General features: G+C 49.8%; 1 protein-coding gene across 2 annotated transcripts in view; it reads right to left on the bottom strand.

Moving 5' to 3' along the window:
• LOC118789968 (spectrin beta chain, non-erythrocytic 1-like) overlaps nucleotides 1–18156 on the bottom strand; it is a 105890-nt gene that overhangs the window by 6485 nt on the left and 81249 nt on the right. For both annotated transcript variants that reach the window (XM_036546740.1, XM_036546739.1), the window contains 17 exons: nucleotides 17264–18020; nucleotides 14517–14719; nucleotides 13312–13402; nucleotides 12626–12772; nucleotides 11063–11326; nucleotides 9879–10103; nucleotides 9010–9099; nucleotides 8563–8841; nucleotides 7489–7619; nucleotides 6627–6831; nucleotides 5721–6095; nucleotides 5071–5315; nucleotides 2729–2867; nucleotides 2066–2150; nucleotides 1424–1620; nucleotides 839–945; nucleotides 63–117 (listed from right to left, as the gene is read on the bottom strand). In XM_036546740.1, coding sequence (XP_036402633.1) covers nucleotides 63–117; nucleotides 839–945; nucleotides 1424–1620; nucleotides 2066–2150; nucleotides 2729–2867; nucleotides 5071–5315; nucleotides 5721–6095; nucleotides 6627–6831; nucleotides 7489–7619; nucleotides 8563–8841; nucleotides 9010–9099; nucleotides 9879–10103; nucleotides 11063–11326; nucleotides 12626–12772; nucleotides 13312–13402; nucleotides 14517–14719; nucleotides 17264–18020 — 3595 coding nt within the window. The remainder of the gene's footprint in view (nucleotides 1–62; nucleotides 118–838; nucleotides 946–1423; nucleotides 1621–2065; nucleotides 2151–2728; nucleotides 2868–5070; nucleotides 5316–5720; nucleotides 6096–6626; nucleotides 6832–7488; nucleotides 7620–8562; nucleotides 8842–9009; nucleotides 9100–9878; nucleotides 10104–11062; nucleotides 11327–12625; nucleotides 12773–13311; nucleotides 13403–14516; nucleotides 14720–17263; nucleotides 18021–18156) is intronic.

The raw sequence follows: 18156 nt of genomic DNA, 5'->3' as shown, positions 1-18156 counted from the left end.
GGCCTGGTCCGGCGGCTCTGAAAGCTGCTGTAGTTTTGGTAGGCTCGGGAGCGGTAACTAACCCGTGGGGATTCCTGGTCCGAGGGCAGCCCGTTCTGGGACACCTGCTCACCCTCCCTGCGGAGACACAAACAGGACACATGGGATGAGACACTGAAAATATAACCCTCCTTCTACCTGTGTGAACATCCTTTGCCTGTATGATCACCCTATCACCTGTGTGACTGTCCTTGCGACTGTATTAAGAGTACATGCTGTGTTACTCCTGGCATCCTGCATTAAACTTACACTAAACTTGCTCTGCACCTCACTGGATGAGATGGTCAACCAATTACATACATAAGATGAATATCAGTGTCATCATCTAATAATTTACGAGTTGATAAATACGCAGAATACATTTCATAAATTCACAAACTGAACAAATTCCATCTTTGAGTGTTTAATATCTGTTAACAGCTACTCAAAGAGGACCTTTGTTTTGTCCTTCATCAGGTAGCACAAATGCTGCAGCTGACGTAAAGGCACTCTACATTACATTATTGTCATTTAGCAGATGCTCTTCACCAGAGCAACTTACATAGGTTTTACATGTTAGCCAATTATACAGCTGGATATTTACTGAGGCAGTCATGGGTTAAGTACCTTGCCCAGGGATAAAATGTCAGTGCTGCCACAACACAAAGAATATATGACATCTATGGTAGGTAATGTCTGTGTGTCAGACAGGGGCAGACAGACGGACAGGGAGACAGCTGACAGGGAGGGTGCAATGGCGCCATGGTGTCAGTAGATGAAGAGCAGTGTGCCCTCCTGATCCCTAGGGAGGCGCTCTTACCGCTGCACTGGTGAGGCCGACTCTGCTTGGGGGAGTGGCTCTGGTGGCGGGGGCTGTCTCCTCCTCTCCTCCTCCTCCTGCCTTCTTCTCACTTCCAGCAACTCCAACTGCACACACACACGTGTAGCGTCCCAGTTAGCTCCACCCACCCGCTCGACTCCTCCCAGGCTCTCTCTGCTCCACCCTCCTAAACTCCTCCCAGCCTCCCTCTTCTCCACCCTCCTAAGCTACTGAGCATAAGCACCCTGCTACTACATAATGCTACATAACTGAATGCAAGACATCACAACACAGGCACACACATGCATGTCAGTGTATTAACATGCAGGCGCACACACGTATGCATGCACACCAACACATACACACACAATTTCCACAACAGACAGTCTTATCCAGATAATTATAGTTTAGCTATTATCTGTTTCCACAGCTGGATATTCCTGTTTCTACTCCCAGGCTACACACAGCCATACCAGGCCAAAGACTCTTACATTTATCTCACATATCACATATGATTAGAACATATATCCTGCCCATGGGGAGGGTCTTCTGTGTCTCTATTGGTCGGTTCCTCCTGTCACTCACCGTGGTCAGCCGCTCCAGCGCAGAGAAGCGCTCCTCCCATGTAGCGGCTGACTTCTCGAAGGCCTCGTGCCTCTTGATCAGCTTCTCCACCTCGTCCACGCTCTGGCCCATCTCCCGGCTGGACAGGTACGGCTCCTGTCCCAGCAGCCACGCCTCTGCCACGCCCGCATCCCGCGAAAACTGATGCACCTCCAAAACTGGACGAGAGAGAGAACGCGGGAGGTCAAAGGTCAGGCGGGGTGTGGGCCCAAAGTGGATCAGGTATGAAACAATCGTTTTCACAGCTAACATAGTATAAATACCCAGCAGAAGCAAAGAAAAAAACGTCTTACTCCAACAAGGATCACAGATCAAAGGTGACAGAAATCCCCAGAGTAATTATACACCTCTCTGCCTGAGCAACAGCTAGCTTTATACTTTCTCATTGTTCCCGAATTCTACCCATCAACGCTACTCACAGTGCATGTATCAAATTGTATTGGTCAGTCCTCTGAACAAATAAAAGGATGAATATATATGTTGGTTACAGATACCACAGGGCATGAACAATCCACCAATCACATGACCTCTGGGGGTCAGATGGGAGCAAGCACTCTCCTGTGCATGTATGAACGAATAATAATAATAAATAAAACATATTACCCAGTCTCAGCCACTCCCATCTGTCCTCCCACTTGTCAATCATGTCTTTCCTCTTGTCTGTCAGCTGCAGTAATTTCTCTTTGATCTAAGGAAGATGGGTCAGACAGTTAAAGCAAGAATGTGTTGTGACACGATTGAGGTATCTATCAAGACCATAACTGATCAATATGACACCCCCCCCCATGTCATGTGACCTAAGTCAATAACTACAGCCATGTACACACTCTTTGAGAGACAACAAGAGTACAACACACATGTGACCAGGGTTCACCATTTTATTATGTTCAAAGAAAGCCCTAAACACCATACACACGCCAGTGAACCCCCGTAGGTGAGCCCTCACTGGTCCCATGGCTCTGACACACAGAGTCTCATTAGCCAGGTCCCACGTGGGCCTGTTCAGCACATTGCTGTTTACTCCTCAGTTCCACACCATCTCACAGAGAAAGGCTGCCTCCCAAATCACATCCCCCTTATTACACAGCCTATAAAAATACGAACATTCAAAAAACAAAACAATCAAAAAGAAACCCGTTACTTAGCTGTACTAAAGCTACCCCTCTCTCACACGCCCCCTTCCAGCTCCAAATCTGTAATCACAGGAAAATTTCCCAATATTCTCTGTCTGACTGACTCCTCCTGATGGCAGGAGTGGACGCTCACCTCCTCCGAAGCGTAATGTTTCCGTGCCAGGAGAGACTTGCCCAGCTCGATGCAGGTGGTGAAGCTGTCGTTGCGGGCATCGATCTCCGCCTTGATGCCCTGGTGGTTGTTCATCAGGAGCTCCACGGACGACACGTCCCTGCAAAGCCACGAACCGAGTCATTTCAGGCTGCCTGCTGAAATCTGGAGCTGCGTGTTCAATAAACCAGCTGGACAGCTAACTGAAAGAATACTGAACAGGTATCTAGGGAGCTCAACTCCCAAAGTCAGTCATCACAATCCTGGACATGTAAGGACCACTAATGGTTGACTGATGTTTTCCATAATGGTTGACTGATGTTTTCCAGGCACTATGGCTTTCAAATGCTTTGTGCGATTGATATAGGCTACCCGAGCAATGTAACAGCCTGGATACTAGCCTCTTCACCTCTGTGGGGAACATTATATAATAGTGTAGTGACAAGTTCAAATTTTGAGAGGAACACTGCATTAATACTCTCCAGCAAAGCAGGGCTTCAGCAAACATCAACCAATCCAAAGGTTTAGTATACCAAATGTGCCTGTATTAGAGGGCTGTGAAAAAGGTTTTTGATGAACTGATAATGATCATTTAATGCACTCACTTAAAAACCACTCCCTCAGGCCTGGTTTGTAGGCCCCACAGGTATTCCATTTTATCACGTAATTGGGAAAAACAGAATACACAAACCACACTTTACCCATGAAGCCTTGCGTTTACACAGAACCATCCCACTTACAGAGCCCACCCGTAAGGCTCCAGCCATTTCACTGCAGCAGGGGCTGAAGAACCACAAGAGCTGCCCCCACATCAGACACCAGTGTGGATATCGGACTAAGGTCCCATTATCCCTCTCCTCTAACAGTGTAATTAATCAGACACGCCATCAGCCAGCACAGGCTCAAGTGTCACTCAGAGACAGAGAGAGACGAGGAAGCAGGGGTTCATAATTACTGTATTCTACACCGGATCTCTCTCTCCTTCTCCCCCCCCAAACCCCGAACCCCCCTGCCCCCAACCTCCCCAGAAAGGGATCAGCTGGCATCCTTTCAGCTCGGAGGCAGAGCGAACGGAAGCCAAGCCCAGCCGGCACTGGTAATTATGGCAATTATGGTTTCAGTTTGAGGCAGAGAGGAGCTCTGTGCGCTTCTGTTTGGCAAAGAGGATGCCATTAAGCAACACGGGGAAGAAAAAAAACCTACAACAGCAGCAGATACAGTTTCTGAAGATCTTACACAAAACCCAGGGCTGTGCTTGAATTTTGGAATAAACAGGCGTTTTTAAGGCAAGCTACAACAAGAAATATAGTCAGTGCTCCCTGGAATGCCACTGCTCCCTGGCTACGCTCGACATTTGAATCACAGGACCTTGAAGGCATCAGCCCTCGCTACTGACTAGGACACTGTGAGCACAGAGTGACCCATATTTGATTGCTTTTGACATCATTACACACACAGCGGCGCCTAGACTCTCTGCAAACAACACTGCAGGTTAGGAACCCCCGAAAATCCCAGGAATTATCTAGCACACATGCTCACAAGTGGCTGACAGTCACCCACGGAGATAAACCCTATCTTTCACCTCTACGTTTTGCTGTTGGGCCTGGATATGCGTCTCAGTGCCGTACGGGTGAAAATGAGCAAGGGCTTCGTGCATGACAGCCGAGATAAGGGCTCAGGGGGGAGAGCATCAGAAACCATATGCTATCACCTAATTCCTGACTCCAGCCCATGACACTGATTCAACGGCAGTCAGCCACTGCATCACAGAGAATTATACAGGTTATCAGTGCATTAGGAGCACATCTGGATGAACTGAAAGCTTATCGCAGCAACAATGCGAACATCTGATGTCATGTTTATGACTAACCAGGGCATTCACACACACAGTCAATCTTGAAAAGGTCACTTTTACTGAGATGCTGATTACTGATGTTGTTGACGTTGTGCGATAAAAGATTAGCGAGAGCTCCTGCATATTTGATGTGGAAATTATTAGCTTTGTTTCGTACAACAGCAGTGACTGAAACAAATAAGCCTTTCCTTCCAGCTCTTTCTCACAACCATGCCCCTGCAATCAGTGATACTGAGTAACACTGAGACTGACCAGGCACAATGGCATGGCAAAGGAGCCACAGCCCCAGACCTCAGGTACCGCCTCCCCCCATACAGGTGTGCTATACCTGGGCTTTGGCAAAGGGATCCACAGCCCCAGGACTCAGGTATTGTCTCCCACCACACAGGTGTGCTGTACCTGGGCTTTGGCAAAGGAGCCACAGCTCCAGAGCTCAGGTAACCCCTCCCTCCGGACAGGTGTGCCGTACCTGGGCTTCTCCTGGGCCTCGATGAGGCGGATGACGTCCTCCATCCAGAGCATGAGGTCACGCACCATGCTGAAGAAGCGGAACTTGTCTCCCGTGTCCAGCAGCCGCACACGCCGGCCCTCACAGGCCTCCAGCAGGGACTTCCACGCCTCCAGCACCTCGTTCTCCCGCTTCTGGATGTCGTCGGCTTTGTCGCCGGCGTAGGCCGACTGCAGGCGGACGGCGTCTTCCTGCAGCTGCCTCACCTGCGGGTGCAAAGGGACACAGGTACTGTATGTGCGTAACGGATACATAGCCGTAATCTAACTGTATTTGAAATCTGAACGCTAAGTTAGCCATTAGCTGCATATGCACTGTACATAACGGACACTTAGCCATAATCTATGTATTGTACGTACATAAGGGATACTTAGCCATAGCCATTTTTACAATGTTATCCATTTATACAGTTGGATATTTACTGAGGCAATTGTGGGTTGAGTACCTTGCCCAAGGGTACAGCAGCAGTGCCCTCACGGGGAATGGAACTGTTCACCTTTCGGTTACGACTCCTGCTCTTTAACCACTACGCTACACTGCCCCCGCCGCAGCCTAGCCACACCAGATGCTGTTGATGCGCCGTGGCGTGGTGCCTTGCGCCTGGCTCGTACCTGCGTCCCCAGGGCCTGGATGTCGTGCTCGAAGGTGGTGTGCATCCTCTGCAGCGTCTCCACCGTGTTCTGGTCGCGGCCCAGCTCCTCGGGCAGCTTCTTGTGCTTGTCCAGGATGCGGCCCAGCACCTCCTTGGCGTCGTGGTAGAACTTGTGCAGCTCGTAGGAGGCAGCCAGGATCTGCGTGCGGGTGTCGATCAGCTCCAGCAGGTCGGCCCACGCCTCGTTCAGCCCATCCTTCCACTCGGCGATGGTGGCCGCGTCTGAGTGGCCCGAGTTGATCAGCTCGTCCGCCATCTGGTTGACGGCGTCCACGCGCTCCTGGCCGATGTTGCCCGTGTCGCGGGCGAATTCACGGAAACGCTCCTGTAACATCTGTGGCACAAGACAACGTGCTGTATCAGTCACATTTTAAACAGGACCTACTAGGCATTCTGGTAACAACTGCAAATTCACCTCTAAGAAGGGCCTTTATTTCACTGTGTGACATACTGAGGATCATTACTACAGCTCTATTCGTAGCGATGGTTTGGTTTACAATGGTTTCACTCTACTTACACTGTAATTTTGATTTTTATGAATCTTATGTTTTATTTGTTTTTTTTACATTTTAATTTTATTGTATTTTGTTATTGTTTTTGGCTGTCTAAGGTAATCTGTTTTCATTTACTGTTGCAATATTTGTTTTAATGCCTGTTTTAATAATACACAATAAGAGCCACAAAAAAATGCAGTTACTATTTTAAATACAGGCATAATGACAAGCCGAGACAGGCTGAATGGCCTCTTCTTGTTGGTGCAATATCTCTGTTAGGCTCTACGGTTTGGATTATTTCAGCATCTCTCTGCCTGGCCATTCCCTCTTGCCCAGACAGCGCCTGTGTCAGCCGGAGGTGAGACACATACCGTGACATGCTCGTAGTCCTGGCCCAGCTCGTGGGAGCCGGCCACCACCTCTCTCTCGGCGATCCACTGCTCCAGGTCGTCCACCTCACGGTTGAGCTGGAAGAGGCGGAACCTCTCATCCAGCTTCCCCCTCCTCTCCTCTGATAGGTCCTTCAGTCCCGCGTACAGTTTGTCCACCTGGGACTGGCGCATGCTTATCCTCTCACTATAGAGGGGACAATCATTGAACATCTCTATTAACTCACAATCACCAAACATCCCTATTACCTCACAATCACCAAACATCCCTATTACCTCACAATCACCAAACATCCCTATTACCTCACAATCACCAAATATCCCCCATTACCTCACAATCACCAAACATTCCCCATTACCTCACAATCACCAAAGATCCCCCATTACCTCACAATCACCAAACATTCCCCATTACCTCACAATCACCAAAGATCCCCCATTACCTCACAATCACCAGACATCCCTATTACCTCACAATCACTAAACATCTCTGTTACCTCACAATTGCCAAAAATCTCCATGTATTTCAGCTAGCTACCTACCTAGTTAGGTATCAGTATGAGAAGATGCTTAGATAGGCAGCTAACTTGCTACAAGGTCACAAACTACAACAATTATTCATACACATAGCAGGCTAGACTAACTAGATAGAACTGTGCAGTTAATAAGTGGTTATATTTATGGGGAGTTCCACAATAATGACCACAGTTCTTGTAGTTTCCTAAACTGAAGCAGCTATGCAGTCCAAACTGTCCTCAATAAGACAGAGAAAATACCTGGAACTCAAAAACCTTTTGTAGGTGGGAACCTGAGAGGGGTAGCCTTGGGGGTGACAGTGTCTCACCTCTCTGGATGTCCCGCAGCCACCAGGGCCCTGCTGGTCTGGGAGAGCTGGTGGACGGTCTCGGCGTAGTCCTCCACCGCTTGCTCCAGGATCTGGTGTTTCTTCAGCATGGCCACTGCGCTCTGCTCGTCCTGAAGGAGACGCAGACGATGTGGGTGAACGCTCAGCAGAATGCTGCCTCAGCAGCACGGTCACAGGGCAGACAGGCCGCAGAATACCTCCACACAGTTTCTCTGAGTGATTCACCGACAGCCCACTGCCCACCCCGTAACACCCTGCTAGCACACCTGCCCCGAAGTGTGTAAGAGTCACTCCTATTCCCTACTCAACTCTTCACATAATTTGGCAGCCTCCTCCTTGCCCCTGCTCCAGATCACCGAGGTCCCCAGTCCCTAGAGTGCCTGGAGTGTTGGTACTCTAGTATGCTTATTCATTACTTTTGCTACTAAGTACCACATAAAGCCTGGTCTCACAGCTTTGCCCTCGTCATGTATGAATAGAATAAAGGACATTTGCACTGCCATACACAGCACACAGCTACTGCGTGTGAGAGGTGACAGGAAAAACTGGGAGCAGTTACACTCACGCATTATAACGCTGTCACCAGCAACGCTGTCACCAACAACGCTGTCACCAATAACGCTGTCAGCAATACTGCTGTCACCAATAACGCTGTCACCAACAACGCTGTCACCAACAACGCTGTCACCAATACTGCTGTCACCAACAAGGCTGTCACCAATAACGCTGTCACCAATACTGCTGTCACCAATAACGCTGTCACTACCAGCTCAGTCCACTGCTACCGCTAAAACTACAAGCGCTGTACTCACACACATGCAAATCAGACACCTCATTTACTGTGTTTTACTGTGAACGTTCACATTTACGTTTATTCATTCGGCAGATGGTTTTTATCCAAAGCGACTCACAACACACGTGAACAACCGAAACAGAATCAACAATATTGGAAGCACTGCATGACAAAGTTCCAAAGGCTGGCCAGGCAAGGCTGTGAATGATGTATTACATGCACCCTGAAGGTAAAGCGCCACAGATCCACCGCGGCGGTACCTTGGCCTTCTCCTCCGACATCATGTAGAGCTCCTGCTCGCTCATCCAGGCCTCGGCCTCGGCGGCGTCGAAGTAGTACTGCTGGGCCTTGTGGGCCTCCTCCAGGCGGCCGTGCCGCTTCTCCGTCTCCTCGATCATCAGGCTCCAGAGCCGCTGCAGGTCGGCCAGGCGCTCGCGGATCGCGTCCACGTTCGGGCTGTCCTCCTTCAGGATGTGCTGGCTCCGCTCGAAGATGTCGTCGCAGCGCGGCTGGTGGCCCTGGATCTCCTTCTGAAGGGTCTGGAGGTGGAGGGGGGGGCGGGTGGGGGAGAGGCACTGAGCGTTAGACGCAAGACGACACAGACCCTCAACAAATCAGCTGTCTTTGCTCGAATGCTCGCTCCATGCTAACATCTCATTAGCAAGCTAAGCACTTTCTGAGGAGTGTGATCGGTTGTTTCGTCACACCTGGTTTTTCTTGATGAGTAGCTGCACAGTCTGTAAGTTGTGGCCGTGGTCTGTGGATGTTGCAAGCGGCATTCTCTCTTCAACCCAGAGCTAAAAAAAAAAAACAAAGAGAAGTTATTTAGAAATGTATAACTTTTACACATGTCATCTGCAATATTATTTATGCCCCTAATATAAAAAAATAATATACTATTTAATCTAATCAGATATCATGAATCCCTAAAATTCGACATGCTATGTGAGAAGAACATTCCTGTACAGAAGCTGTGTGATCTTTTCACAGAGCACTAGATGCCGGATGTTAGCCGAAACTCCAGCTGAGAGTGCAGGAATGGAAGCAGACGCTCGAGTTTTGAGAGCTGCAGAATCAGGATGCGGTTTAAAAAAGGCAGGGGGCGGGAAAGCGCTCCCTTCAGACACCGAGCGCGCCCTGAATGTGCTGGGAGTGAATGGGGCCGCCACAGTCACTGCCGCACCATAACACTCCAGCCCTGAATAAGCTGCACCTGGCGCCCCTCTCAAAAGGGCCCTTTCCCACAGACACAAAAAAGCTGGCGGCAAAGAAAAGGCCCCTTTATCTATCAGCTCAAATGCCACTGTGCAGGGGAGCACTGCCCTGCTGGAGAGGCTTTTGAGATCTGATGTTTAGTACCCCATTCCCAAGGGACTGGGCCAAGACCCCCCTGAATCCCTCCACAAGTTTCCAATCCCCAGCCCCACACCCTCACCCCCCCCCCCAATCCTCCAGTCCCCCTGATCCCCGAGCAACCCCCCCCCCCCCCCGCACCTCCCCCCTATCCGGCAATCCCCCTGATGCCTGAGCAACCCCCCCCCCCCACCCCCCACACCCCTGAACACTGAACACTCACGATCTCGTCCTCCACGTCGCGGTTGAACTGGTGGATCTCGCGGGAGGCCATGAGGTTGGTCTTCCTCTTGTGCAGGGGCTCCAGCAGCTCCTGGAACTTCTTCTCCACCACGCGCCTCCGCCCGTCCACCTCGTCCTTGTCCTTGCCCTCCTGGCTGAGTACCTGAGCCTGGCTCTGGAGCTCCTCCACCTCCTTCTTCCTCACCTCCACCTGATTCTCCAGCATCTACGGCATGGCAAGGGACGGGGGGGGACGGGGGTGGGGAGGGGGGGGGTGAGAGGGGGGAGGCAGTGAGACTGAGCTCTGCTGGTGTTGTCTCCCTTTCCCTCTCACTCTCCCTCTCTCTCTCTTATTTACGCTCTCTCTCCCCTTATCTTTTCTCTCTCTCTTACTCTTTCTCTCTCTCTCACCCTCCCCCTCTCTCTCTCTCTCTCTCTCTCACCCTTCCCCTCTCTCTCTCTCTCTCTCTCTCACCCTTCCCCTCTCTCTCTCTCTTGCTCACTCTCTCTCTCCTGCTCTCACCCTCTGTCCCCTGCTCTTTCTCTCTCTCTCTCTCCCTCTCGCTCTCTCTCTCCTGCTCTCCCCCCCCCTCTCTCCTGCTCTCCCTCTCTGTCCCCTGCTCTTTCTCTCTCTCTCTCTCGCTTGCTCTCTCTCTGACACACACGCGCTCTCTCGTCGCCGTGTTACAGCGGTTTCACGCAGACGATGTTCTGGCTCATCCCCACCAGCGGGGACGCGAGGAGAGAGGGGGAGATTACGTAATGGGGTTATGTAACGGCTGGTTATCCCGCTCTCTGGTGCGGCTCGCACTAAGACGAACGAGGGCTGCGCATGAAAATAAAGGACACCCCGGCAGCCTGTCCCTGTGTTACTTTTTATTTGAGTTCGAGAGTTTCTTCTTTGAATCTTTTCAGCTCATTTAAAAGGACGAATGAATGACAAAAGGCCGAGAGACCTAGATGCGGTCTGTCTACAGGGGACGTCTGAAGCACTGCGCTCTAAAGAACAAAGGCTTTGGGCTTTTATGAAAACTCAGAACTAAAAAATCCTGTGCACGACACAGACACATAATGCAGGGGTTTTAAATTTCCTTTGTTCAGACTGCTGTGAGGGGAAATGGCTGAACTGAGAGGAACTGCCCCGCGTTTCGGCTCCACGAGGACAGGAAATGATGCGCACGGTACCTGCTGCTTCTTCAGCAGGATGTTGACGCTGGTCAGGTCCTTGCCGTAGTCGTCCGACTGGATCTGGCCCTCCAGGCCCAGCAGCCACTTGTCCAGGTCGGCGCAGCTCTGGGTGAAGAGCTCCGCCTTGTTGGCGTCGAACAGGCACTGCGCTTTGGTCTGAGTGGTGGACTCCAGCTCATCCCACATCTTATGCAGGGCGGACAGCTTCTCCTTCACCACCTCCTCCGTCTCCGGCTTCTCTGCAACCAGTTGCATCCCATCCTGCAAAGGACCCAGATACGTCCGTCATGCCCAGACACACCCACCACACCCAGAGACACACCCAGGAAACACAGGCCACACCCAGACGAACCCACCACACCCACAGACATCCAATGCACACAGAAAACACAGCCCACACCCAGACACACCTATCAGACTCAGACACATCCACCAACACCTCTGCCATGGCCAGATACACCTGTCATGCCTGGAGACACGTTACTACCTGACACACGCAACACACAGCATTGTGAGTGTGTCAACAATATTAAGCTACAGGACAAAGCTAGTGCACGAGTTATTTCTTTGAGGCTAGATGTCGGTTGTCAGATTCAACTGTGTGTTTCTTAATATTTTGCTCCACCCTTAAGTATTAATCTAAAGGAAAAAAGTAAAATTTAACTCAAGATGGCAAATACCCATCAACAAAAATGTTTCCTCATGTTACAGCCAGAAAGTAGGCAATACTGTTCCCTCCTGGAGGGGTAATGTATGTCAGCCAGCGTTACTCATTGTAATATCAATGTGACATCATCTCTGTGGCACTGAAAGGTGAGGCACAGACTGAAGCACATGAGACCTGCTCTCTCTCTCTCTCTCTCTCTCTCTCTCTCTCTCTCTCTCTCTCTCTCTCTCTCTCTCTCTCTCTCTCTCTCTCTCTCTCTCTCTCTCTCTCTCTCTCTCTCTCTGCTGAATGACCGGGTCGCTAGGTTACTGTGCTGCCTATGTCATTCAACTGCCATGGCCTCGGGTCTCATGGTATCAGAACCATAACTATATTATACAGAGCAGTAAAAAGGAAAACTGCTCTGTGATCCTCTATGGACTCTACACAATGCAGGCACTTAAATGTGCTGTAACGAAGAGCAATTCTATGCATTTTTCAAATGCAAATGAAGTGTTAAAGGCATAAGTAATGTTGTACTGAGCATTTGTGGACATTAACTGATTAATCTACTGATTAATGAATTGACAGAGAACCTTTTGTTGTTTTATTTGTAACTGATATTTTAGATTTTACAATTAACAGGAATATTTCAAGCAAAATATATGCTTGATACAGTATATACGTACATGCACGATCCTTTAAAATAAAAGTACTGTTTCTCCTGCAGCTGTGCTTCATGCTGCTCTGCTCACACCACAAAGCCACGCCCAGAGACCAGAGGGAAAATAATAACCAGTTAACAAAAAACACCTGCCACAGGGGAGCATCCAGGCTCTCTCAGGTAGAAACCGCACACAACACACAGCACAAAGCCCGGCCCTTCCCCTCCCCCCCAACAGGTGCGCGCTCACCTTCTCGATCTTGTCCAGCCACTCCTTGTTGGACTGCAGCTCGGCCATGAAGGCCTGGTGCTTGAGCCACTTGCTGTGCAGGTTGCGAGCCTCGTCGTAGGACATGTCCTGCGCAGTGAGCATCTTCTCGTTGATCCAGAGGGACAGCTGCGCAGAGCGGGGAGAGCCAATCAGAGCGTCAATTTAACTCCGCACTCAGAATATGAATGATGAAACAGAACATTTAGTGTTTGAATATCTACCCTTTAGACTGACGTACCCCTTCGTTTTATTCACTTTCAAGTTAAACATGACAGTAAGCTGTACTTTTCAAGCTTTAGTAAATATTACAGAGAAGATAAATGACATTCTCTGTACCAGAATCCTTTGCTGTTCTGTGAATCCGCTGTATTCTATTGTAGTTGTTTGTAGCTGAATGCCTGGTCCCCCCTTATGATCCTGTTATCCTTTATCCCCTCTGTCCCTGTACCCAGATCAGTGAACAGCCCTCTGCATTGCAGCGAGGGAGGCTCCCCGGGCAGTGGCCCTGCTGGGTCACACGGCCCCGGGACGCCCACATTGATGCAGACTCAAAATGACTGCTGGGGAGGCCACTTCCCACTCGATGCCCCATGGAATGCTGGGAAGGCCCCCACTCTGCCCCGGCCCTCTGAGAGCTCGTTAGCAAACAGCATGTGGCAGCCCACCTCCTGGCAGTCCTGCAGGAACTTCTGCAAGTCGCGGTTGTCCTTCAGCCTCATCAGAAGCTCGCTGGCCGCCTCTCGGTTCTTCTTGTGCCTGCACGCACGGACACACAAATGGAGACGCACATTTAGCAAAACCTGGATGCACGCACGTGTAGAAACACATACAAACATGCAGGGACACACGTACAGACACACGTACAAACATACATATGCACACGCATGTGCACACTCCCAGACTCCCACACGTGCATGCGCGCACATACACACACACACACACACAGGTCACGCTGGGCACCTTCACACAGTGTAGCCATTACACATACTGTACGTGTCCACCATACAGGGCTAGTTCAGCTATGCTATTATCCAACCAGATTAACCAGCTCCATGCTCCGTTTGTACATCACTGGAAGATTTTAGCTGCTTATGGGCCACCCAGGGTCTCACCCAGGGTCCCAACAAAGCCCACCTCAGGGAGAGTCACTGCCTTTCTGTACAGTACTGCTTAGCAACCGTAAAAGGCTGTGAGATTCTACTTCTGACCAAAGTAAGTACACAAGGTGCCCACTGTGAACTCTGATACTAGCCGTGTTTACCGTTAAGTGAAAGAGTTCAAGAAAAGAAATGAAACACTACTAGTAAATCTGAAAGAGGGAAGTGTTTTCTGGACACCTGAAATAGACCATCACCTCAACACTGAAAGCAAGCTTCTGCTTCAGCCCTGTATTCCTGTCAGTTGAGCTGATTCGCTGTCCTTCAATTATTCCTTCATAGTGTTATTCCTCTGTCAAAAATAATCTCTTTGTCCATAATTTATGTATGATCTCAATTGATGCGAACCATTTCAGAGACTGGATTCAATGGCCTTACGAGTAAGCACGATTCATTCTCACTGCGATTTCATACACTGGAGAGGACTCAGGTGAGCGAGGAAAATCTGCAGACAGGCAATGTCCAAACACCTTAACAAGAATGAGCATCTGCACTGCACGCTGCATTTCACAGAATTGAGCAGGTGGTTAGTAGTGATCCTGAAGCTAATCAGGTTACGGCAGGGCTGGCTGCACACAGCCATAGGAGTTAGCTTTAGCATCACATAACGCAGTGATGCTAGCAGGCTCACTGCACTGCATGAAGCTGTTAGCAGTGCTACGCAGCTGCTGTGACCCTACAGTCATGCGTAGAGATCGGGACAGGCTCGGTACCTGTCGTCGATGGAGTCGACTTTCTCCTGGATCCGGTCGGCGTTGATGTTTCCGTCGCTCACCAGACGCCGGCCCGTCTCCACCACGGCGCCGATCTTCTCGTCGTTGGCGTCCATGGTGGTCATGAAGTCCTCCTGCCTCTTGATGGCGGCCTCCGCAGCCTCCAGCGTGGTGGGCATCTCGGTGTGGGCCAACACGTATTCCTAGGAATCGACACAGAGAGGCCGGGATAGTGGTGTCACCAGCTGAGTTATTGACACCGTACACCGAGAACCAACACAGAGTGTTACAGACAGCTGACGGGAGGAAGTGACAAGTGTTAACTTCCCTAAAGGAAACTACCACTCCCCCACTTCCATGAAACAGGAAACCACGCCGAGCGGGACAGTCCCAGTCACTCATTACAATACAGATCTCATATGTCTGCAAAGACCAGTGCCATTATTCCAATGAATCCGAACGACTCAATGAAATCTGACAGACATTTCATTCTGTCAGTGTAGCGAGGTGCCGAGAATCAAAACTTAACACTGGAACGTAGCCCATTTTCAAGCAGGCTTAATATAATATGTAATATTGAAAAAATATTGTTACATCTGTCATGTTTTTCATTTCCCAGAAACAGGGCTAAAACCGTGTTCATCCCTATGTACAACAGAGCTCTGGTAATTGGGATTGAATAGGGATTGACGGAAAAAAAAACAAAACAAAACTGATGCCTGCTGTGTGTTCAGTATTGAACCACTGAGGTACTCACCTATAGCTGCCACTTTCTCCTGCATATTACTAGAAGAGGAACTAAACTCCTAATGAAACCACTGATGTAACTTAGTGATGTCCCAGCCTTTCTGAATAACAGGACAGGGTCCCTCAGGGTCAGCTGCAGCTGCATCGCGGGCATTCTCTTATAACCTCGTCTGTTTGAGACGTGGCAGGAGCCTCTGAATGACACCAAACCCATTTCAATGCCTTTGTACATCCTGTTTTCAGGGCATAAATGCCACTTAATGGTATTAATGGTAGGGCTTAATGGTAGCTTTGATCTGAATGAGCGGAACACCAAACAGCTACATAAAGCTACAGAAGAACTAAAGCTCCCAAAGGACCACCAGAGTGCGTACGCGTGCACACACACACACACACACACACGCACACACACACACACGTGAGCGCACGCACACACACACACACTCACTCACTCACTCACTCACTCACTCACTCACTCACTCACTCACACACTCACTCACACACTCACTCACACACTCACTCACACACTCACTCACACACACACTCACACACACACTCACACACACTCACACACACACTCACTCACTCACACACTCACACACTCACACCTGACCACCTGAGCACATGCACACACCGACACACACCCCTGACCGAATGAGTCCATGATGGCACGCTACGCAGAGAGTCTGTCTGTGTCTACACCATGCATCTCCAGCCTGTAAGAGGCTAGACTGTACAACACCAAATGCATATGCATTCTCATTCCCTTAAAATACCCCGATGTGTTCTTCCTCGACTGTCCAAAAAAAGCAAGGCGTGGAATTTGAATTTTTCCATCTATTATAAGCCAGAACGTGAACTCTATTAGCTCAACAACTACAAGGGGAATTACAGCAGGGCCACAGTAAAAGATAATCCTATTATTTGGATTATGGGCAGCGATTAACTTTTAACACACTGAAGTCCAGCAAACACTGGTGCTATTGTTACTTAGTTTGAATAGAAGGGAAACAGCTCAATATAAAGGGTATTTAGAGGGAAGAGTGCACACACACAACACAAACCAATTATGACTGAGATTAACTTACAGACACACAATGGACCAATTACAGCCCAGTTGTGGTGCTGCGTCCTGTTCTGACATCTCAATTTTCAATTGCAATGTAGAGTATAAGCAGGCCACTCAAATAACATTACGTTACGTTATTGGCATTTAGAAGACGCTCTCATAAAGAGCGGCTTTTACGTAGGCTACAATTTTTTACGTTACCCATTTATACAGCTGGAAATTTACTGAGGCCATCCTTGATTAAGTATGGCTCTGGCTTGGAATTGAACCGGCAACCTTTCAGTTACGAGTCCTGCTCCTCACCACTATGCCACACTGCTGCCCCTCATCAGATAAATTTTACATGACTTCAAATGAATGACTTTCAATTACATTTAATTGTAACTTCTAATGATGATACTTCTTCCTACGAAGGTCAGATTCCCCTCAAACTAGGCAGCTAGGGAAATGCAACAGGAGGGGGAAGACACCAACCTAACCAGGCAGCACTGATATTTAGTAGTGGGTTTAATTGACAAGACTGTGAGGAATTTAATCAGTTAACAATATCGGCACATTGACACAGCTTGATTTGATCGTATAGTACAGCAAAAGCTGGCAAAAATGTATTCTGCTTGCTGTACTATAACACAATGTGGCAGTGTAGCATAACGTAAGGAGCAGAGCTTGTAACCAAAAGGTTTCTGGTTCGATTCCCTGCTGAGACACTGAAGCTGTACCCTTGGGCAAGGTACTTAACTCAGAATTGCCTCAATGAATAGCCCCTGTATCCACAGCTGTATATACGAATAACATAAAAAATTGTAAACTATGTAAGTCGCTCTGGATAAAAGCGTCTACTAAATTACATTAATGTAATTTGTAATGAATCAGTACAGACACAGACATTGCTAAGCTGGACCCATGGGGATCTCGGGCCTGCAGGGGTTACCTGGTTGTTGAGGAAGGCCTCTGCCTGCTTGGTGTCCCTCAGGAAGAGCTGGTAGGCGTGGGACTGGGACAGCAGATTCTGCCGGTTCTCCCACATCTTGTGTAGCTCGTTCCAGCCGGTGTCCAGGGCCTGCAGCCTCTGGCGCAGGAACATGTACTGGGCGTCCGTCTGGCCCTGGGTCACCATCTCGCCCATGTCGCGCATCTTCTGGTAGTCCTCCTCGTAGTTGTCGATCTCGTTCTTGATGCCCTCGTGCTGGGCCAGCAGCTTCTCGGCCTCGGCCAGCGTGTTGGGCATGTCCTCAGAGGCGATGGCGGTCTGCGTGCGGGACAGCCAGGACTGGAAGTCGTCGAGGTCACGCAGGAACTGCTGCAGCTTGCTGGCCTCGCCCAGCGACTCCTCGCGGTTGCGCAGGGTGGCCTTCATCTCCTCCCACACGGCGGTGATCTCCGCCAGCCGGCCCGTGATGGCCTGGGCCTGGTCGGGGTGCTCCGCCCCCAGGCGCTCCGCCTCCTTCTGCAGGTCGCCCAGCTTGTCCTCGATGGCGGCCAGGTCGCGCTCCATGCCCGTCAGTTTCCGCTGCAGCGCCATCACGCCCGCCAGGTCGTTGCCCAGCTCCTGCGTTGACTCAATCACCTTGGTCTTCTCGCGGATCCAGGACTTGGTCTCGTTGCACTCCAGGTGGTAGTTCTGCACGCCCAGGGCTGAGTTCAGGGAGTCCTTCTTCAGGTCCACCAGGTCACGGAACTGGCTCCACCTGGCAGGCAAGCATGCTCATTACTAACACCATATACTGCCCGTGCTGGAGTCCTGTAACATACTCCATATGCATTAGTCTTTTATCTGGCTTCTTGCCTCTTTAACCAATTTCCACGTGTCTCCAAGCCAACAAA

Source organism: Megalops cyprinoides, chromosome 15, assembly GCF_013368585.1.
Source record: "Megalops cyprinoides isolate fMegCyp1 chromosome 15, fMegCyp1.pri, whole genome shotgun sequence".
Lineage (NCBI taxonomy): Eukaryota > Metazoa > Chordata > Actinopteri > Elopiformes > Megalopidae > Megalops > Megalops cyprinoides.
This window is presented reverse-complemented; position numbering and strand designations above follow the sequence as displayed.